At 42.9% G+C, this 22,242-nt stretch overlaps 1 protein-coding gene across 5 annotated transcripts in view; it reads right to left on the minus strand.

Annotated features, from left to right (window-relative positions):
* Window positions 1–214: 214 nt before the first annotated feature.
* Window positions 215–22,242, minus strand: part of ksr1a (kinase suppressor of ras 1a) — a 30,683-nt gene continuing 8,655 nt past the window's right edge. The window contains exons 2-21 of one of the 5 annotated variants that reach the window (XM_084941777.1): window positions 19,035–19,175; window positions 14,235–14,382; window positions 13,660–14,134; window positions 12,249–12,430; window positions 11,709–11,778; window positions 11,196–11,279; window positions 10,932–10,993; window positions 10,729–10,838; window positions 10,291–10,462; window positions 9,954–9,995; window positions 9,626–9,674; window positions 9,080–9,140; window positions 8,378–8,668; window positions 8,096–8,292; window positions 7,904–8,000; window positions 7,609–7,742; window positions 7,073–7,204; window positions 6,825–6,960; window positions 6,488–6,621; window positions 215–1,980 (exon numbers count right to left, since the gene is read on the minus strand). In XM_084941777.1, the coding sequence (XP_084797903.1) occupies window positions 1,974–1,980; window positions 6,488–6,621; window positions 6,825–6,960; window positions 7,073–7,204; window positions 7,609–7,742; window positions 7,904–8,000; window positions 8,096–8,292; window positions 8,378–8,668; window positions 9,080–9,140; window positions 9,626–9,674; window positions 9,954–9,995; window positions 10,291–10,462; window positions 10,729–10,838; window positions 10,932–10,993; window positions 11,196–11,279; window positions 11,709–11,778; window positions 12,249–12,430; window positions 13,660–14,134; window positions 14,235–14,382; window positions 19,035–19,175 (2,724 nt within the window). In that variant the 3' untranslated portion in view covers window positions 215–1,973. Of the gene's footprint in view, window positions 1,981–6,487; window positions 6,622–6,824; window positions 6,961–7,072; window positions 7,205–7,608; window positions 7,743–7,903; window positions 8,001–8,095; window positions 8,293–8,377; window positions 8,669–9,079; window positions 9,144–9,625; window positions 9,675–9,953; window positions 9,996–10,290; window positions 10,463–10,728; window positions 10,839–10,931; window positions 10,994–11,195; window positions 11,280–11,708; window positions 11,779–12,248; window positions 12,431–13,659; window positions 14,135–14,234; window positions 14,383–19,034; window positions 19,176–22,242 lie in introns of all 5 variants that reach the window. The other 4 variants (XM_084941775.1, XM_084941776.1, XM_084941779.1 and 1 more) reach the window with 4 other exon arrangements.

A 22,242-nucleotide genomic window follows, 5' to 3' on the forward strand; every position in this document is an offset into this window, starting at 1 on the left:
TTTCAAACTAGTTTCTTAAACAAAGTGAATTCATTTTGACCAGATGGCCTCCACATTCATCAGACGTCAGTGCAACAGCGCACCCTTGGGATGTGGTCAGTTGATGCCATTGTGTTGATATGATGCATAGTGTCCAGTTATTTTGAATACCTGTGCTGGAAAACACACATTTTACCAACTTACCATCAGCTGCAAAATAACCGTATCAGCTGTATTTACATGACAAGCCTCACTTTATTGTTTTCCATGGATGAAAACACAAACTGCGTGTACAGAATGGTAATAACATGCAATACAAAAATATGAATTTTTACAACAACATAAAAAAAAGAAAACAAAAACACGGACTGGCCAATACTTAAAAAACAAAACAAAACATTGTACAGCTTTTATACAGCATTCTGTACATGAAAAAAATATAAATATATATACACATCTGTAATAGCCAGAGCAGTACCAGTTCAAAAATGTTGTCATGTGTTTTACATATAAAATGTTTGTAGAAATATTAGAAGAATTGTCTTAATTTGCTGTACATTAAATAATGTATATACAGTACATTACATACCATTGGATTTGCAACACAACATTTACTGTAGTCTTTCACAAATACCCCCCCCCCCCCAAAAAAAAAAAAAAAAAAAAAATCAAACAGAACAAAAACAACCCTACATGTTCCAACACAGTACACTCACTCAGTCGACACACAACCACAAGCACACCAACTGAAGCCAGCAATCACAAACAGTATACACAAGCACGCACAAGAGGTACTGTTTAAGGAAGGTATAGGACACTTTTTGCACCAGATTCCTGATTTCTCCCTCCCTCTTTTCTTTCTTTCTCTTTTTTTTGTTGCACAGAAAATGCGATCACTCAGCTCCTCGAAGCAACTTCCTTTTAAGGTGCACTTCACACTTCAACAGATGAGCATTGCTATGAAAAAGTCTGCAGAAAGAAATAGACTGTAGTTTTCTATTTTCGTGTAGATAGTCTTTGTTTTCTGTTTGCATTTTTTGTCTTCCACTTCAGCTCGTTTAGCATACACAAGTCTTTATCAGTGCCCCCTTTTGGAATGCATCAAATAAACAGTGAATTCACCAGACCAAAAATGACAAATAAGCTAACACACTGTCCAAGGGAAAAATAAACACTGCAAAAGAAACCCTACTCAAAACAAAAGAAGCAAAAAAAAGAAGAGTCTATGATTTTTTTTTCCATTTTGACAAAGTGCATATTGCATTTAGACTTCTCAGGACATGCCATCCTACAATCCTTAAAAAAAAAAAAAAAAAATAATAAAAAAAAAAAACTGAGAAGTAGGAGGCAGGTGGTTTAAGATCATCACTCAAGCAGCATGTCAAAGTTGTGTCAAACACCCTCCACCACCACCACCCAGGGAGTGAAGAGATAAATGAAGCAGGGTGTTTGGTATTAAGGTCCATGTTTTGTCCAGCAGTGTGTATTTGCGTGCGTGCGTGTTTGTGTTTTAGATAGAAAGAGAGCCATGTGGTCAGGACCACCCCAGGCAAGAACAACCACATCACAGCAGCACAGAGAAGTTGAGCAGGGCCGAGGACAGGGCAGCCATCAGCAGGCACAGACCACAGCACACCAGTCAGTCTCAGCACAGACACCACAAGCCAGTTAGTCAGAAGCCTCAGAGTCTTGACTGATATTACAGGAGAAGACCAGAAGGAAGGCAAAGAGCTATTTTTTTGTTTTGTTTTGTTTTTAGACAAATGAAGGGATTTAGGGTGAAGGGCGACAACGGTTGTCCGTCACACCTCAGTCCAACGATCCTGTCTTCCGAACAAGGAAATAACACGGAAGATCGGACTGTGGATTAGTGGAAGCGGCGCCTGTTTCAGACAGAGGCAATGCTTTGATCAATCCTGTAAGAGTTAAGGATTCAGGAGCATGCAAGGCAGACCCAGGCTTTGTTTTGCATTGCTTTTGTTTCAGAGTGACGGCTACAACCTAGATTAGACAAGAGAAAAAGAAAAAGACAAAAAAGCAAAAGAAAACAGACATTAGACGGTTAGTGAAAAGTTAACAGGCTTACATTGGAGAAAGCAAGATATTGCACGCACTGATTAGTTAGAGGACATTCATGAGATTTAAAAGGTTTAAAGCATGTTTAATGTGATTTAGAAGTCATTTGAAAGTCAGCTGTGCAAAGCTACCATTTAAGAAACAAGAGTGAAGCCCAGTGACTGCTGGCAGCAGTCTTGAAGCAAATGGCAAATGTAATAAAAGTGTGTGAAAAAGCAAACCATACAGTATTGTGCAAAAGTCTTCACCCACATTTTGCTTTTTGCAGATAAACTGCAAAAAGCAAAATGTGGGGATATATATATATATATATATATATATATATATATATATATATATATATATATATATATATATATATATATATATATATATATATATATATATGTATGAAAACAGGGCGTTGTTGGAAAGCTACTACGCAAGTAACCCTGGTGGAAGGGGTTACATGAATAGGATGAGGGACCTATGGATTCTTCGATACCCAACATCCACAATGACGGTGAAACAACTAGAAGCTCAGTGTTCCAACATTCGAAAGAAGGGACTGCTCTCACAGCTAGAAATTGACGAGGTACAACATAAATGCTACGGCAAGGGGGAGCCAGGACGCCAGGTCAGGGGGGAGATATCATCACCCCCACCCGAGATTGGGTACCAAGCCCCAAGTGCAATAGGAGAAGGATCGTTGAGTGCGAGAGGAACTGACCTGAAAGATAGGATCATGGCCAAGCTTGAAACCTGGACCCCCCGTAGCCGGTTACCAAGATTACGTGAAGTACCCTCAGAAGGTCTGCTAGATGATGTTAATGCAGCACTACGGACGATACCTACAGCCACGATTACCGACACTAACAAGCTGATCTACAATACGGCAGCAGTGATCAGTGAGATGCTTGGCTACAAGTTGAACAGCCACAAGGGGCAGTACCCTCCATGGAGAAGGAGGCTAGAGGCTAAGATCAAGGCAGCACGGAGGGAGGTTAGCCGACTATCGGAGTTGCAGAAAGGCGCGATGAGGAAGGTGCCTAAGAAGTACAGGAAGCTGTCCATACCTGAGGCCTCGGAAACTGCCAAGCAACGGCTCACAGCCTTGGCCAGCCGCTTGAGGATGTTCACCAGAGAGATAGAAGGCAAGAGAATAAACCAGCTGTTCTCCACGGAACCAGCCAAGGTGTACTCTCAGTGGCAGGGGAACAATATGAGAACAGCACCACCAAGGCTGGAGGCAGAACAATACTGGAAGAGCATATGGGAGAAGGACACAACCCATAACGGCAATGCTCAGTGGCTAGTGGATCTGAGGTCAGACCACAGCGACCTCCCCGAACAGGGTCCATTAACCATCACAGTGGCAGATATCCAAGAAAGGGTCTCCAGTATGAAGAGTTGGACAGCACCAGGCCCTGACATGGTTCACGCCTACTGGCTGAAGAAGCTGACTGCACTCCACGAGCGCCTGGCAGCACAAATGAACCAGCTGCTAGTTGACGAGAGACACCCGGAATGGCTAACCGAAGGCCGGACGGTCCTGATCCTCAAGGACCCCCAGAAGGGACCGGTCCCCTCCAACTACCGACCAATAACCTGCCTCAGCACCACGTGGAAGCTCCTGTCAGGCATCATAGCGGCTAAGATGAACAGGCACATGGGTCAACACATGAGCGGGGCACAGAAAGGGATGGGCAAGAATACCAGAGGCGCAAAACACCAGCTACTGGCAGACCAAGCAGTCAGCCGAGACTGCAGGACCAGACTGACCAACCTGTGCGCTGCCTGGATTGATTACAAGAAGGCCTATGACTCAATGCCCCACACCTGGATCCTGGAATGCCTAGAACTATATAAGATCAACAGGACCCTGGGAGCCTTCATCAGGAACTCAATGGGGATGTGGCGGACAACACTGGAGGCCAACCTCAAGCCTATAGCACAAGTAACCATCAAGTGCAGGATCTACCAAGGAGATGCTCTGTCCCCACTGCTGTTCTGCATAGGCCTTAACCCCCTGCAGAGGGTCAGGCAAGTCCTGAGGAGTCAGCTGAACGGTAAGAACAAGATCCGGGCTATCAACACCTACGCCCTGCCCGTGATCAGGTACCCTGCTGGGGTAATAGGCTGGCCAAATGAGGAGATAGAAGCCACTGACATCAAGACAAGAAAGCTCCTTACCATGCATGGAGGGTTTCACCCCAAGTCCAGCACCCTGAGGCTGTACGCTAAGCGGAAGGAAGGGGGCCGGGGACTGGTGAGTGTCAGCACCACAGTCCAGGATGAGACAAGGAACATCCACGAATACATCACGAAGATGGCCCCAACTGACAGCGTGCTCAGTGAATACCTCAGGCAGCAGAAACCCAAGAAAGTGGAGGAAGGCAAGGAACCATCATGGAAGGACAGGCCCCTGCACGGTATGTACCACCGGAAGATAGAGAAGGTGGCTGATATCCAGAAATCCTACCAGTGGCTGGAGAAAGCTGGACTGAAAGACAGCACGGAAGCACTAATCATGGCAGCACAGGAACAAGCACTAAGCACAAGATCCATTGAGGCTGGGGTCTATCACACCAGGCAAGACCCCAGGTGCAGGCTGTGTAAAGATGCTCCAGAGACAATCCAGCACATAACAGCAGGGTGTAAGATGCTAGCAGGCAAGGCATACATGGAACGCCATAACCAAGTGGCCGGCATAGTGTACAGAAACATCTGTGCCGAGTATAACCTGGAAGTCCCGAGGTCAAAATGGGAGACGCCCCCAAGGGTGATGGAGAATGACCGAGCTAAGATCCTGTGGGACTTCCAGATACAGACGGACAAAATGGTGGTGGCTAACCAACCGGACATAGTGGTGGTAGACAAACATGAGAAGACGGCCGTAGTGATTGATGTAGCGGTTCCGAATGACAGCAACATCAGGAAGAAGGAACACGAGAAGCTCGAGAAATACCAAGGGCTCAGAGAAGAGCTCGAGAAGATGTGGAGGGTGAAGGTGACGGTGGTCCCAGTGGTAATCGGAGCACTAGGTGCAGTGACTCCCAAGCTATGCGAGTGGCTCCAGCAGATCCCGGGAACAACAGCGGAGATCTCTGTCCAGAAGAGCGCAGTCCTAGGAACAGCTAAGATACTGCGCCGGACCCTCAAGCTCCCAGGCCTCTGGTAGGGGACCCGAGCTTGAAGGATTGACCGCCCACAGGGGCGAGTGGGGAATTTTTTTTTTATATATCTATATATATGTTGCCAGGAAAAAGGGACATAGGTGCAGTGATTGATAGAAACTTGTCTAAATCTACATGGAAATATAACATAGAACGCAAAAACAGAGTTTGTTCAATTCTAGTGAGCTTGGAATATTTGGTATAACTATTCCTGAAGTAGTCTTCAGGCTTCATGAAGGACATTTGGAGCACTTCTTTGGATGCTGGCTGCTTTTTGTTCTGTATTCTATCAAGGTGATCACACACTGCTTCAATAATGACTTATTATTATAATGACCACTTGTTCTTTTGTCCTCTACTTGCCTAGTTACTCAAAATTTTTAATGGACACACTGCACACCATGCTGAGATATGTAAAGTTTTTAGTGACGGTCTTTGGGAATCACCTTGTTGGTGCAAAAATACTATTTTATGTCTGTCAAACTCATAAACTCTCATCTGTATTTTTTTCCTTTCTTTCAATCTTCAACTAAAGAAATGGTAAGAAATTTTAGATTTTTGCAACAGGCTGCTAAGCAAAGTGCCTAAAGCCACATTTTAAAATTGGTTCCTTACTTTCTTCTGAAAATGATCAGTTTCATACACGGGACTAATGAGTGAAAATTAAAGGAAAACTCTGAAAGACCTTGAAAAAGCCAGGAAAACTATTATGACTCCTTGAAAGCAAAATATAAAGAAGTGAGGAGTGGCTGAACACTTTTGGACAATACTGCATAAAATGTAGGAAACAGTGGAGACCTGAGGCTATAACAAAGTTAATGCTAATGCCAGGAAAAGAGGCATATGTGGTTGCATGAAGTAGTTAAGGTGGTCTATGTAAGAATGAAAAGACTAAAGCAAAGAGTCGATTAGATGTTTTACGTCCAAATATCTACATGCATTCAGCTGAGTTTTAATTTGATCTCTATGCATTACCCAGTTACACTCTAGCTATAGTCTGTTGGTCACAAATGTAACAAAGTTCTGTATGACAGACTTATTTTTGCCAAAAATGTCTCATTTCAATAAACAGTGCTGTGCAAGGAATTCAAGTTCAGAAGTCATGTTTCCAGCTATAAATTACAAAATTCACATTTCCTCTGAGCCCAGTACTAAGGCTGAACCCAGCTCTGATCTGATATTCTACTCTCAATAAACAAATAAGAAAAAGGAAAGAAAGGTTTTTGTGTTCACAGGTCCAGTGTCTTCACACCATCCTTCATTTCTGGGATACCTACTCTGCAGACTTCCAGAAATGTCCAGGGTGGGACAGTCTGCGGTTGAGTTTGGGTAGCTTCTCCAGCATGTCAGCCAGCTGCGTAAAGGTTGGCCTTTCTCTCAAGTCGTACGCCCAGCAGGCAGAGAGGATTTCCTGAAACAAGAAACCACTTCGTTTCAATGTGACTGGCAAACCACTGACCTGCACTCACCGCACTGTGAACTACAATCGATTGACCTAAAAACTGCTGCAACATCTTGATATCGTTGCATCAGCATGGGTATTTTCCACTCTTACACAAGCAGAACAAACATTCTACATTTCTGAATGACTGACACACTCATGGTCCAACTCACAGTGACCTCCTTTCCCAGGCTGATCTCTGCCAAAATCTTCTTTATGCCCTCTCCGCTCCCCACCTGCCAGATGGTAGCTTCCACAGGCTGGTTAGTGATTGGCCAGTCCCTAGCTTGAAGCTCATACCAAATTGTGCTTGAAGTGGGGAAAAGGAATAGCATTTTTTTTTTTAATTCAAATGGTGGACTTCCTTTTTAGTCAGTGAAAGTTATGACAGAACTCAACCAGATGTGCATGAAGAACTTACCCAAAGGCGTACACATCTGCTGCGGTGGAAAAAGGAAGGCGGTCCTCATTGTTACCTGGGCTCATTCTGCGCACAATCTCTGGTGCAAGATAACAAATCCAGCCATGTGGAAGTTTGAGTTTATTTTCACGCCTGGAAAAACAAACAAACAAAAAAGCAGTTTTCAGTAACACTTTAAATGGAGGGGAAAAGATGTATTAAGAGGACAAAATGCATTCACTAAATAAAGTCCCTTACTCCTGTTAGCTACTAATGAACCATACACAAAAGGAGGCAAAAAATTAGTAAGATGTGCATTCAAAATGTGCTTCAGAAATCAAGAGTGTCCAGAAAATAATTGCAATTTTACAATCAGGAGAGTTCCCTCTTTTTACTGGCTGACAAGGGAGATGCCTACAGAAGTAGCACTGCAGACCTCAGCGATTATCACAGATCAGTGGGCGTCCCCGGGTAATAGAGTGGTTTTAGCACTGCTTTAGTTAAGGTCATAGTTTTAAGGTCTCTTTGGGGTGTGGGGCGGTGGACACATTTCTTACCTTCCCTCCTGAACAACTCCAGAGATCCCAAACAGGCCAAAGTCTGCGATCACAACCTTATTGGTGTCATGAAAAACGTTCTTTGACTTCAAGTCTTTGTGAACAATGCCTTTGGCATGCAGATAGCCCATTCCCTGTATCAGCAGGCCAACGGTGTTCAGACAAAGGAAAACACAGTAACAGAAAATTATATCTTTGACTACACAGTTCTGCTATGTTCTAGTACGTAACATGATTTTTCCCCCCTAAAGTGTCACGTTTCTCACAAATTAACACACAAAAAAGAAACAAATACCTTTACAATCTCCTGAGCAATTTGTCTTGTCTTGTTAATATCCAGAGTGTTTTTAGTGTCTCGAACTACTGAGTAGAGTGTCCTCCCTTTACAAAAACTGCAGGAGTTAGAGGAAAATCATTCTATTAAAGCAAACACATGCATCCGGTTTAGAATCGTTTTTGAGGTAACCTGTGATATTTTTGTTCTCACCTGGTGATAATGGCCAGGTGGGGTGGAGCCATGCAGGCTCCCATAAAGAGGACCACATTCTCATGCCTGGTCTGTCTGTAGTTCATCACCTCCTTTTTAAAGAGCTTCAGGTGGTCCTGATTGTTCCCATCGATCTCAAGAAGTCGGATGGCCACCTCGCCGTGCCACCGGCCCTTGTGCACTTTTCCCCAGCGGCCCTGGATAAACAAAATACAAACTGTCTGATTTTTTATTTTTTTCAAGTATGCAACACACTATGAATTCGTTGGGTAGATTCCTCACCTTTCCTATGAGCTCCCCAAGGTCCAGCTGCTCAAAGGGGATGTCCCACTCTTGCAGGTAAACGCTGGTCTGACTGGCCTTGCGGGAGATGGGGCCCTTCCACTGGTTTCCCCGAGAGTTGGGCAGATCGTCCAGCTCGTCGCACTCGCCGTCGGAGCCCATGTGCATCCTGATCTCCCCTCTGTCGTCCTCATCTTCTCCTCCATCCACATTGTCCTCATCATCCTCCTCATCGTCCTCCTCCTCCCCTTCGTGATCTTCATCTTCGACCTCGACCTCCTCATCCCCTTCCTGCAATAGTGTGGCGATGGTTTTGGTAAAAGTTGATTTAAAAAAAAAAAAAATCTACCAAATATAAATTTAAAACTGCCGATGAACATTTTGTAAGCCAGTGTTGCCACCTGAGCAGGTTCTAATCAACAGATGTCACAGGGACTTTTAGTCACAAACCTTTGGGCTACATTTGGATGTTTTAATTAAATCTCAATCTTCAGTCACCTGAGCTAATTTCATACCCCAGTTGACAATTGTCCAACCTTTTAGGAAATCAAAGTATGAGTGTCTAAAAACTGAAAACAAAATTAAACAAAACCAATTTCTGAAGGTGTGACACTGAACAGCCTCACTGTACAGACTAATAAGCAAAGAGCCAGGAAACAGTACAACAAAAGAATATTTTGTAGACTGCATCTCCAGCATTACCTCTTCATCGTCATCTTCTACCAGCTCATCATGTACGTCATCTGATGATTGCTCTATCTCACTGCTGTGACACAGAACACTGATATCAGAGAGGTTCAAAGCAAGACAAAAAAAAATAAAAGGCTGTTTCCGAAAGAGCGACACTGCACAATATGCAAGTTATGCCAGAGTACAATGATCTGCAGATAGTTTAAGCTCTATATTTCATTTTAAATAGTACAAAGACATCATGACAAATGGTGAAGGTGAGATTCCGATAAAAGCACCAAATGTTTTCCGTGGATGACAGATCTATACTACAGGCAGGCCAGTTTTAATGATTTCTTTGAACTGTTCTGTTTCCAGAGTGGAATCATTCCACAGCATACTTCTTTAAAGCCTTAAAAAACAAGAATTGGGTGCACAAGTTTGAATTTACTTTGGATCATCTTTAATTGAAGTGTCATTGAAGAACATTGAAGTTTCAAAGCAAAATAAAGTTTCTCACGTTCAACATTTTACATTTATTTAAGGTGTTGCTGTTTTATTCAGACAAAAAAGTCTTACACTCTGTCCTGGAGAACATCTGAGTGGAAATTTGCAGGACTGGAAACATCTGCAGAGGAAAATGACACCAGTTAGGGATGACGGATGGGAGCAAAAGTTACAGAGCCAGCACCACACATGAACATGACTGCTCATGCAATTTCCTACTACTTCCAGCAGATGGCATCAGAATGCTGCCACACAGTCAAACACAGCTAATCTAACTACTATAACCCTTAAAAACAAACATGCAGGAGACAGAAAACTGTAAAGAAGCCATGGTGTGGAGGGAGAGAGGGATGAAGGGATCTTAACAATGTAGTATTACACTTTGGGACCATCAACTCACCCGGGAAGATAAATTGCTGTCTATGCTGAAAGTAACAGGCAGCTTTTTCAAAGAAAAAGAGAAGGGGAAGAGTGATAAGCAAGGCAAGGGACACAAGGGTTTTTGGTTAGAGAAGCTTTGAATTAAGAGATCTTCTTAAAAACTCCTTTTAGTGTTAATGTTGTGTATTTGGGGAAAAAGGGTAAGTAGTTGTGGGAGCGCCACACTCCTGAACTGTAAAAGATTCATCGTCAAATGCATTGAGGAAAAATCAGAACAATGTCAGCATGCATGTTTCAGTATATACTCTACATGTGTATCTGTGCATCTGTGTTTGTGATTCTGTACCCAAGCTTACCCGGGAAATTAAATCGGCTGTCTCGATGACCTTTGGGTGAAGGGTTGGGCGGTGGTGTGGCACTGGGGGGGTTGCTCTGCTGGAAGGGTGCTGGGGAGGAAGGTGTGGATGAAGTGGTGGAGGATGGGTTGCTGCTGGAGTCCAGCTGGTTCAGCATTGGTGGATGATCCTGCTGGGACCGGGATGGAAGGTTACAAGCATGATTGCTATTTATTAGCCATGTTGCATTGCCTTCAAGATTCCTTCAACAAGCTCTATGCTTTATTTTCCTGTCAGTGCACACTTTAATAGTCAGGTGTGATTTCAGATACATTATCTTTACAATGGTTAGCATGGACAGATGATGGAGATAATGGAGGTATATGTATTGGCATAATAGTTCAAGGTAATTAAAAAGGGACTACACACACGGCAGTTCTGTGAAAGTTTTTAATTTACCTTTTTCGTAATAGCCTTTGGTAGTGTGCCAAACTGCGGTGCTTCCTGCGGCCGGTCCACTGGGTTGTTTATATCAGAGGGAACTGACTCGGTCCTCCGAATTTTGGCAACTGTGGGAGAAAACCAATCATGTCACAAACAGGCATGAATGCCAAATAGATTTAGTCCATCAGCTGCACAGCGTGGGATGAAAGAAAACTTACTTGGTAGAAAGGAGATTCTGCAGGATGGAGCTTCCTTTGTACATTTGTTGTGGCACTTTAATCTGCATTAGCAAAAAAAAACAAAACATAGGCAGCATATGAGAGGCTTAGCGGTAATTCGTAATTAGCACCAACGTGCCTTACACCCAGATCAAGATTTAGCCAAGACATCAGATTCCCACCTTCCTAAAACACATGTGCCTTCTAACGGACCTTTTTTTTCACCACTTTTTTGGGTTGTGTTTGTGACAGTAATTAACTCACCGACAGTGTTTGCACTTAACTCCAAACATCATGTTTTTCTGGCACACTTGACACGTCTGGGACAACCAGGATTTGGTGGAAAACCTAAAAAACAAAACATAAAAGCTTCTTACGGACCCACTCTGTATTAGATCGCTGTAAAGTTTAATTTATAAATGGTCTGGTAAATGGTCTGTACTTGTATAGCGCTTTACTAGTCCCAAAGGATCCCAAAGCGCTTTACACAACCAGTCATCCACCCATTCACACACTGGTGATGGCAAGCTACACTGTAGCCACAGCCACCCTGGGGCGCACTGACAGAGGCGAGGCTGCCAGACACTGGCGCCACCGGCCCCTCTGACCACCACCAGTAGGCAACGGGTGAAGTGTCTTGCCCAAGGATACAACGACCGAGACTGTCCAAGCCAAGGCTCGAACCGGCAACCTTCCGATTACAGGACGAACTCCCAACTCTTGAGCCATTATTGCATTAACAGCAAATCTATCTTTTCTAGGCATTGAAAGGTCTACCTGTGCGTGACTGCAAGACCTATATCCCTCCTTATTGCTTGTGGGGAGCTGCGATGCACTGCTACATTATCTAGAAAGAGACAGAAAGAATGCAAATGATGAGTAATGATTACAAGGATGGCTGACTGAGGTGATGTTAAGTCAAAGCCTTTATTTACATTCAAGCACAAAAGCACACACAAGATCATTGTAGCAATGTTGCAGAACCAATAGTGATGTCAGTGCATCTGTAGTAGCAGTTCCTATGAGCCAAAAGCTCAGATTTCAGACTGCATTTTTTACTCTTATATCTCATTTAGTGGTTGTGTTCTTAATGTGGTCATTTACAACACACAGTCTTAAGCTTTGAGTACACCTGTTCTTTAGATCTGTTCAGACAAACAAAGTAAAGCTGTCTTTAAGAGAATGAACTGACAAGTTGCACCAAGGCCCCGTATACAAGAACTATTTTGATCTACGAAGCTGGAAATGAGCACAATATGTCCACTTTAAGCAGGTATATTCAGCAAAATTAAAAGTGCATGCATGCAGCTGACTCACTCTTAATTGTGCTGTGCTCCTCCAGCAGTGTGGGAGTTCCAGGAAGGGTGTAAGGTGCTGTGTTGGCAGCCGGGGTGGCACCGGGTGTCCTTGCAGACACGGCGGGGTAGCGAGAAGGCAAATCCTCACATCCGTTACCGTTGACTTGCATGTTCAGGAACAACTTGTTCTTTTTAACACACCTGGAAACGCACAGAAAGAAGAGTGAATCAGCAGGTGCAGTATACTGAACTGCTTGCTTACTATACTGCACAGGACAGATTATGTAAGGGCCTGGGAGAGGCACGTTGGAGAACCTTAATTGCATTGGCACACGAAGGGCAGGGTGACATCCTTAACACCCAGAGTGAAGTCACAAGGAGTGAAGGGCAAAGCGTTGCCAGGTCTGTGGTTTATACGCACATGCACACAAACACGTGAGGAGCCACAGTTGTAAAAATTTGCAAAAAGACTATCAGTCTAGTACTGCGACTTGCGACCTCCTTACATAAAGTAACACTTTTGTAATATACCGCACAACATATGCAGATTGAGAATAAACCTCCAAAAGCATATAGTGTCCTATGTTAGCCATTTTTTCCATTTTGTTTTTTTTTTTAAATAAAGTTTTCCACAAACAGATATTATGGATAAACATGTGATTGTATTGTGCTTGGGCAGCCAGTCCTAGTACAGAGGTTAAAAAAACATTAGATATTAAGAGAGAGAGGGATAGAGAGAAACTGTGTTTCTTGCCACCTCTGAGCATTAGAACTAGGAAATACTTCCTGTTTTGACATGACTCATAATCTCTGGGAATCTGCGTGGGGATTAGCTCCACTCATACAGCGAGAGCAAAGGAGCAACAGGCAGTATGTGAACGGATGTGAAAGAGGAAGGGGAAGAGGGAGAGAGAGCGAATGAGGACATATCAAAGGAAAACTGCTTCTGTCCCGACAGAGCGCAAGACGGAATTAAGAGTGAGACATCGGGCAGGACCGGGGCATTTTATCAAGTCCTTTATAAAATGTCAAACAACAAGTGCTCTTTCAGTTGATAGTAATAACAAACCGAAAAAAAAAAGATCCCTTGTGAGAAGGCTTGTCAGCTGGCCAACGCCATTGCTGGCCAGCACAAATCAGAAATTTCTCCTTTTCCTTTCTGTGAAGCAGCAGAAACTAAACACTTCCTGCAAAAACAAGCTGAGATTCAAATTTCAGTGAAATAAAAGATACCCCCTCCCAAAAAAAAAGCAAACAGAAAACCCCCAAAACACATACACACTCCCCACAACAGAAGCAATCTGTCACAATTACAGTGCCATCTGAGGATTCCCCACTTAGTTCCAGTCTGACCTACTTATGAAAAGCTGCAAATGAGGTGAATTCTTGAGCAGTATCTTCAAACCACCCATTAACAGCTTAGCACCTACTTGTTGGTGGGAGGGTCCTCGATGCGGTTGCCCAGCTGAGACTCGTGGCTTTTGCTGCGCGTCAGTGTGATGTTGGGAAGCAGGTGCAGTACCTTGCGGGATGGCGGGGGAGGGGTGCAGGGAGGCTTCAACCGGTGACGCCTCTTTGAAGGAGGCGTTATAGGTGGGGTGGAGGTGTGCCCATGGAGGCGGGCTGCGCGGGCGAAGGACATAGGGAATGGATCTGTGAGAGGGCTGTCGCCATGTGCGTCTGGCGTGGGCGCCGCTGACACCGAGCCTGAGCGAGGGTGGGGGAAGGTTGCGCAGGGAGTGGATGGGGTGGACTGGATGGTGGATGGGCGGGCTAGAGGCGAGGGGCTGTGTGTGCGGAGTGGGGTCCCCAGGTTAGTTAGCTGGTCCGCTGTCAGCAGAGAGCCGCTGTCCCTCCTGGTGGGCTCAGACAGCCAGAGACTGCTGTCATCTCTTAGTTCGCCTCCTGGAAGAGACATGAAACAGACCAAAAATAAATAAATATAAAGACTAATAGAAAATCCGTGGGAAATATACTCTAGGAACATCAAAGTGTAAACCCATACCTGATTCAGTAGCACTCTTTAGACAAGAGAGGGCAGCACCGAGTCTGCCACATTCTTCTGAGCTGGACCCAAGTCTTCGCATTGTGTCTCTCACCTGAGCTCCTGTCATCTGCAGTAAGGTATCCAGCGACAGCTTTGCCTCCACGGCCTGCAGAGGAGCAAAACAAAGCCCATGACAGGAGCTCTAATCTATTACAACGTGAAGCAGTATGTTAGTGACAAGCTTTGTACAACAAAAGAGAGCAAAATACCCCAAAAGAACTATGCTTATATGGCATTCATAAAAAATATTTTTTGTTCCAAGTGTACCCTCAATCAGCCACAACAACACTGTTTGTAGTGAGGCTGAAACTGAGCGTTAAAAAGGGCAGAATGTTGCAGTGCTCAGCAGGTTATTCAACATCTGACTCGGGACAGTTCCTGGAAATCACTGTTAATCCTGTTTGTTTGGGGTATTCCAACCACTACTTTGTCTGCTTATCTGATTTTTCAGATTAGCTGCATAGAGCAGAAGCCGAACACAAGATCAAACCTGAGCTGGGGTTTGACAAAAAAAATGGCTTAATATTTTCTGTCTATGTGAAACGTCTTATACAAGTGTAATGACTGTACAATGGTGAAGGTAACTTTGACAACAGTAAAACAGGAAGTAAACAGTGATGCAGTAAGATGCAGAGTTAATACACACACCACACTGTGAGAACTGGGAAGCACTAGTGGGCCGCAAAGTAAGAAAACAGAAGCACATGCTTTATCATCTTTTTCCCCAATGGCTGAACGGATAAAGACACAAATTCATATAGGCTTGGATACTCTGTGTGGACACAATTGTGAATTGTAAATAATATGAAGTATTGGGTGTCATAAATAAAGAAAAAAAAATCCAAATGGAGGATTAACAGTGTGTTAAAGTTAACAGTGCTCACATTAGTTTTGATTGACATTAGCTGACCAGTATTTAATTAAGCATGTCTGTATCTTTATTAATACTGAAAAGTTATCAATTTTGAAATTAAAACAAAGAACGCTTAATCGTGACTGTTTTACAAATTGAAATTAAACCCTCCACTCAGCAGCTGCGATATTTCTAGCATTCGTTTCAGAGTGGAAATTATCGTAGCACTTTATAATAGGCAAATTGTAAATAGTTTGCGGTACTTTTTTGACTGACTATTATATTGTGTTACGCGTTATATCACAGCTGATACCAGACAATATCAGCATTGTCAACATTTACATTCTCATGACACTGGGGCATATAAAAATTTATGTAAATGATGAAGGCCTAGTCACTGGTCAATGTTCAGAGCAGCAAATGCTGCCGTTTATACAGCGCCATGGGCCTCTCAGAGACGCACAACGTGTCCTTTAGTGTTGGTCCACTGATGCACGTGTCACAGCAACAGTGACAGCTCTTTAAAACAAGTATTATAAACATTTAGCTTTATAGATAAACCATGCAAATAGCTTTTTTAAATGCACTACGCTGTATCATTTACAAAGTTCTGGAGGCATCACGCTGAACTTTACAAAAAGCCACAAAGCATTTGTTAAACAAATAGTTGTTGTGTTATTTTAAATTCAAAAATTCAAAAAATAAAGTTGATAACATTTCAAAATAAAGTCACATTGCAGACGTTTAACTTCACTTTTAGGTTAATGGTAACAAACCATTAAACACGGATTTATTAATTATGAAATTAATTTTGTTATACATCTACTCTGCTTTGCTTTCCCAATTCTACACATCTAAGCGCCACATGTTTAACCCTTTCATGCATGAATTATGACAACCTCGATCATGATTTTTTTCTTAAGTATTTTTATTCGTCTTTACGTATGAAAAGATGAATAAAAATACTTAAGAAAAAATCCTGATAGAGGTTGTCATAATTCATGCATGAAAGGGTTAAATAACAATGATTACAATGAAACACGTCATACATCTATAGTAACATTAAACAACCAGTGGGTGGCAGGTTATGGAGTGACACATCAGTGTCCAATGTAGTGGTTTATGTGCTATTAAACCATCAACACTGACACAAATACAAGGAAACAGCCTCTGAATAGCTGTCCACTGTAGTGACCACTATGTATGAAAGGGTTAAGACTCGTCTCTGTGTAGCTTTCATTTTTAGCCTGCTGTCTAGTTCCTCTCTAATGTTTTGGGTCATCTTGCTAACCACCCAGGCTGTCTTCCTTTTTTACTTCCCATTTTTGAAAATTTATTATTTCAGCAGACAGTAAAACTCAACAATAAGGCATCACAGGGTGTCGTAAACCAGACTGTTCCACTTTGGTTGATACTCAAACCCCATTTGGATGATTATTCCATTTCTTGACTATTGAAGCTTTATTTTTTTTAATGCATTTACTTTATCTGAACTTGTAGCATTACAGTGAATCACCGAGGCTGCTTGCTCAAGTCAATCTCCTCAAATTTCAATAAAAACTGAAACAAATGGAGGCGTCCTTTATGACCTCCAGTGTACTACCAACTCCCACTTATTTAAGCATTTAGCACTGCAGTTTTCCTTTCATATTCCTCTGTTTCCAGCCTTTTATGTGCCTTAAAAAAATGTAGTCTGCAAGATTGGAGATGTACAAACCTGGAAGGGCGGGGCTTTCTTTTTACAGCCGAGTTACTGAAGCGGCGAAATAAAACAACAGCGCAATCAACAACTGATGGATGACAGAAGGAAATAGGGCCAAATCCAGTGAGTTTAGGATGTTTCTTTTGACTGGGGAAGTACGCAATCACTTATCAGTCAGGTTAAACCCTTGCTCTCAGGGGCAAACACTGATCACAAAACTAGGGCAACCTCCCACATTAGTGTGTACACTAGAACCAAAACATAGCACACGCACACACTAAACCACATGCATGTAAGGGGTGAGTGATGTGATATTTAAAGTTGCTGTCGGCCCTCTACTCTCATTCTATTTCCTCACTCAGAACATAGTTACAGCAAAGCCTGCATACGTGACCGTTTCACTGGGGCCTCCTATACATGCAGTATTATGCCGGCTCTGTTTTAATTAATATGGGCCCTTCACAGGTTAGAATCCCCAGTAGGAATTCTCTGTATTAAGTGATCTACATAATTCAGCTACGAATAAAACTGGACTATCCATCACATAATCTAGCCATCATGGTATAAAGTGAGGAGATGCGCTGTAGACATCTCAGTCTAATAATATTTGGTCTAAATAGGTCATCAAAATGCCGCTACAGTCCTTCGTCCTTTGGGATGTCCCCGCCGGTCTACAAGACATACAAATGAGCACTTTCTATTTCATCAGAAAACCTCATCGTGTCTTGTGCAAAGCTAAATTCTTTTGAAAGGAAGTGAGGTTTAAGAGTGAATGGACTAAACAGTAAACAGAGCACAAATAATCAGATACGGAACAAGGCCGCAACACAAAGCACATACAAGGCCGGCACATATTAAAGAATAACGAGTGCAGAACAGTTTTAAAAATAAAGCAGGTTACCGTCAGGTCACAAAACAAAGACAAATGGACTGGAACGACAAAAACACATAAGAGCTGACATGGATTAAAACAGTTTACAGCAGGACACGACAGGACAGGACGGGCGGAGAGAAAGGAGAGACAATTATGACAACCCAATAAGAAAAATGATAAATCCATGCGTTAAAACAAACAAACAGCTGACAGCCACTGAACAATAGCGGAGTTTGAAAACAACACTGAAACAAAAATGATAAGTTAACCAGCTGGTAGCTTCTGCAATGGAAGACTGCACACGGCAATGCTCTAAAGTTTCATCATGATCAGAAGTGACAGCAAATAGCGAGTTCTGAAATTGCATTAATAAGGGAGGCTTTCTGCAGAAAATCTCTCCGCTCAAGACTCCCCACTGCTACACGAGGAGGTCAGAGGTCAGTGTCAGCCACAGATTAGCAGGCTGGAGTCACAGCTCAGGAGCGGGACACTTGAGCGGTGCTGAACAACACATATTAAACATTTTACTGCACTACATGGTTCTCACACCCAAGGTCAGTTCTTTATTTTCTGGGTCATTGTCTTTTTGGGAGACCGACAGAAAGTGAAACAGACCTTACCCTGGTTCCACCACAGCCCAAGTGATCCAGCACCTAAAGAAATGCTAATTGTGTATGTTTAGGCAAGGAACAGGTCATTATCTTATTTTAAAAGAATCTACTGAAAAACAAGACTTTAATAAACCTGTTTTTTTTTAATGTACACGTAACCATCAACAATGCTAGAGCAACAAAAAAGAAAAGGCACAGAGTGGATCAGTTAAAGAACTATAATAAAGATAAGTACACTTTGTACACTTGTATAAAAAGGGCCTTCTCTTCCCTCTTACAAACATGGCATGGAGCTATAAATAGCAGCAGAAGGCTGAGAATGAGATTTTGAAGCATTCAAGACTTTCTCTGAGCACAGACCAGCATGTCTCTTCCAGTTTCGCTTTTTTTGCTTTGCTAGTTTTGTGAGCCTTGTTTCAGTAACAAAAAATAAAATTGAACAGTAGAAACAGTTATCTGAAATGAATCAGCTCAAGTTTAGATTTTGGCGCTGCCGTTCTCACGACGTCGAAAATGAAGCAGCTTCTCTTTTTGAAAGGCACTTTGACGGCCACTGGTTAATTCCTCATGCACATGTGAATGTTGACTGAGTGCACATCACAGACTGCATATAAAAGACTTTTATACGCAGTCTTTGATGTGCTTATAGAACAGCTGTAAACGGGAGACAAACGCCAGTCACTCCGGCCAGAGTACTGGCGCCCAGACGATGACCTACCTCAATGAGCTCTGGTCGCAGGTTGATGGTGCGTAACCAGTCTCGCAAGTGTGGATAGCTGTCTAGGGCCTCGGGCCTCTCTGTCTCTGGCACTTTCTGCTTGCACTGGAGCTGTTTACAGATGTATTTCATCAGCTTCACCTGCAGGGAGCAATAGAGAACATAGCAGAGAAGGGAGGGGCAGGTTAGCGGGGGAGACTGGGAGTCTGCTACGAGCTACATGAGAAAGAGCAGGCATTCACTGTGAAGGGTATCTGTCACACCTGTGTTGGCAGGGTTTTATTGTTGCAGAGGTACCACCTTTAAAGCAGAAACAGACCGAAAACTGCTGTTTTCACACGAGTGACATGACACTGACCTGACACCAGATGAGCCTCTGTTACGATAAAGTCAGACACATGAATATCTCCACACCCTCGCTTACTGTTTATTCCCCCTCTACTGAGCTCAGTGTACCTGCAGTGACAGCTCCAATGTTTCCCTGTGCCCTCAAAGAGACAAGCTAATTAGATATAAACTGCTATTATTATCCAGAGGAACAATGACCTGGTCATCTAATGAGAGCATCAGCAGTGCTGCCAAAGCAAATGTGTCTGTTTGCAGCTGAGAAGCATCAAAGTTCAGAGTGATGGAAAGAAAGTGCCCATGTGACTAGTTTCGTCCCACGGGCATTTTCCTTCAAACTTTCTTATTTTCTCTGAGCTTCTACAAATGTTTTACCCTCCACTTCATGACAGAGCCAAGGAGCCATCATTTTCTTTCCAGGTTTAACACATTGTTCACAATGTGTCCACGATGTGATGCCTTTATGAGGCCAATTCTTCTCTCCTTTACATGTAATTTTTCTAATTTTTTTCAAAGTGAATTTTTTTCTTTATTTTTTAATAGAGCTAGGGGATTTCATCACAGCATTTCTAAACATACTACATTTCTTTAGAAACCATGAATTCTTTCTATTTGCGCTACAGAATTATTACAGAGAAAGCGAAAATGACCATGATATTATTAGCCCTCTGAAAAACTGACCTTTAACTGAGCCATAGCACAAAGCACTGCTGTGCAACGGTGTGCTTTAACTTTGTAATGCCCAGAGTTTGTAAAATCAATTCCCAAGTTAAAAACTGAGACACTAATCAGTTTAGATTTGAGAAAAAAGGTAGATGGACAAACAAAGTTATCACAGCGTAGTACCATCAAGATATTCAAACACAGTACAGAACAAGTCTGACAGAGAAAGAAAACTAATGAGAGATGTGTTTAAAGACACCAGACCACCTGCTAAGACACTAGTGAATGACTTAGCCAAGTAGGGAATTGTAGTCTCAAAGAAGACAATCACTGGAACCCTGCACAGAAATGTACTGTGAGGTGACAAACCAAGAGACACCTTCAAGCCAGACTGAAATATGCAAAGGACAACCTGGAGAAAGATTATATGTACTGGAAATGTGTCCTTTTGTCAGATGAGACAAAACTAGAGCTCTTGGGCTGCAGAAATCTGCTTATGTTTGGAGAAAGAAATAAGAGGTGTATAACCCAAAGAACACCACTGTAAGCTGTATTGTACACCTTTATGTGTACAATATAAAATATTGTCCAGTATATTGAGATGAGCTGTAACTCTGTCAGGTTCTAAATAAAGTATTCCTTTCAACAAGATGCACAGACACCTACTTCTCCTCAGTTTTTTTTCCCTCTAATGGTTGCATCTGTTAATTAGCAGCCTGGGTGCAACCTTTGTTGTAGTGTCTCATGACATCAGACCCAACATCAGTTAACATCCCATCAGTTAATATTGCTTTACCTTGTTTTTGTATAGGCAAAAATGATCGGCCTATCAATGCAAATGATTCCACTGGAGTCTGCCTCGAAACATTATGTCTGCACAAATAAAATGTAAAGCTGTAACAATTTAATCTGATGCTTTCCAAAAAACCCACGTTGAGCGCAGTGGTCCTGTGAGTAAGTATAACAATGCTTGCCGTGGTATTGGTTTGCAACGGCCTGCATTGTGCAGCTCAGCGTGACTGTATAGAGTGTCCTTATCTCACCGTCTATCTGTAAGAATCCATTACAGCAGGCAGCACCTTGAGATGAGCTGAACGGCACCAGCTACCTTTCGACCCACCGCGCACCTCTCGAGTGCCTGGGCAACAGCGACGAGCGTGTGTCTTTCTCTGCTCATTGAGCTTCCTCTACTCACCGACCAGACAGAAACTCGTACAGCATACCGCGCTTCTCTCGGAAAGTGTGGCCTTGGGATGTAAAAAGGCTTCTTCACAGCAGCCAACAAAAGCCTCTCCACTGGAGGCCAGAGAGATGAAAGACGATAGAAAGAAGTTAAATTCTCAACGTGTTGACCCTGACTGAAGCTTTTCAGCTCTGCGAGCAGTCGTCAATCATCAGCTGCAGTGAGAGCATTATAAAATAATAAAACTGAATGTAATCCAATGAAAAAGAAATATTACCAGTACACAAGAAAGCACCTTGTCATAGAAGCTTATTTGGCTAAATCGAATGTGCCTAAATACAAATGTTTAGGTCTTACATGCCAAAGAGTGCCAGCAAGCTTTACTAAAAAAGGACAAAAACAGAGCAGCATTTCTGACTTGAACATGCATTCAGCTGCCAGAGGTTGGCCTTAGAGGCCAGTAAGTAAGACCTGCTCCCTCTCTGGGAAGAGTGAAAAGACAGGAACGTATTTTGCTGGAAACCTTTTTACATATGGACATGTATGCAAATGTACTGGCGTGCACACACACACACACACACACACACACAGACCCATGTATACGGAGTAGATGGGAGATAGAAGCAGGACTGCACAAAGTGAACCTGTGATAAATGCGACATCCAATCCATTATAAACTGTAGGCTACAGAGCCTGTAGTCCTTTTGTTTTTTGTTTTTTTTTAGATCAGGCCTAGCATGGCATTTGCTCAGTGTGGCTAATGAGCTAGCCTCCTGCTTTACCTCCCTATACACCAGTGCAGCCCTGTGACGTCAGGTTACCTAGCAACCCCTCTTCTGAGTCGTCAGCAACATTTCAGTGGGATTTTCCCAAACATGTGAAACACAGAGCTCAGGCACCATACATATCACCATATAAACATCCCAATGTGTAGGAGCAAAAACACGACCAACATTTCTTTTATATTGTTCCTCCCACAGAGAGCAGTCTCTTTACCCATTATCATCTAAATGGGTA

Source organism: Perissodus microlepis, chromosome 10, assembly GCF_051167445.1.
Source record: "Perissodus microlepis isolate ML-2025 ecotype Zambia chromosome 10, ASM5116744v1, whole genome shotgun sequence".
NCBI classification, from domain to species: Eukaryota; Metazoa; Chordata; class Actinopteri; order Cichliformes; family Cichlidae; genus Perissodus; species Perissodus microlepis.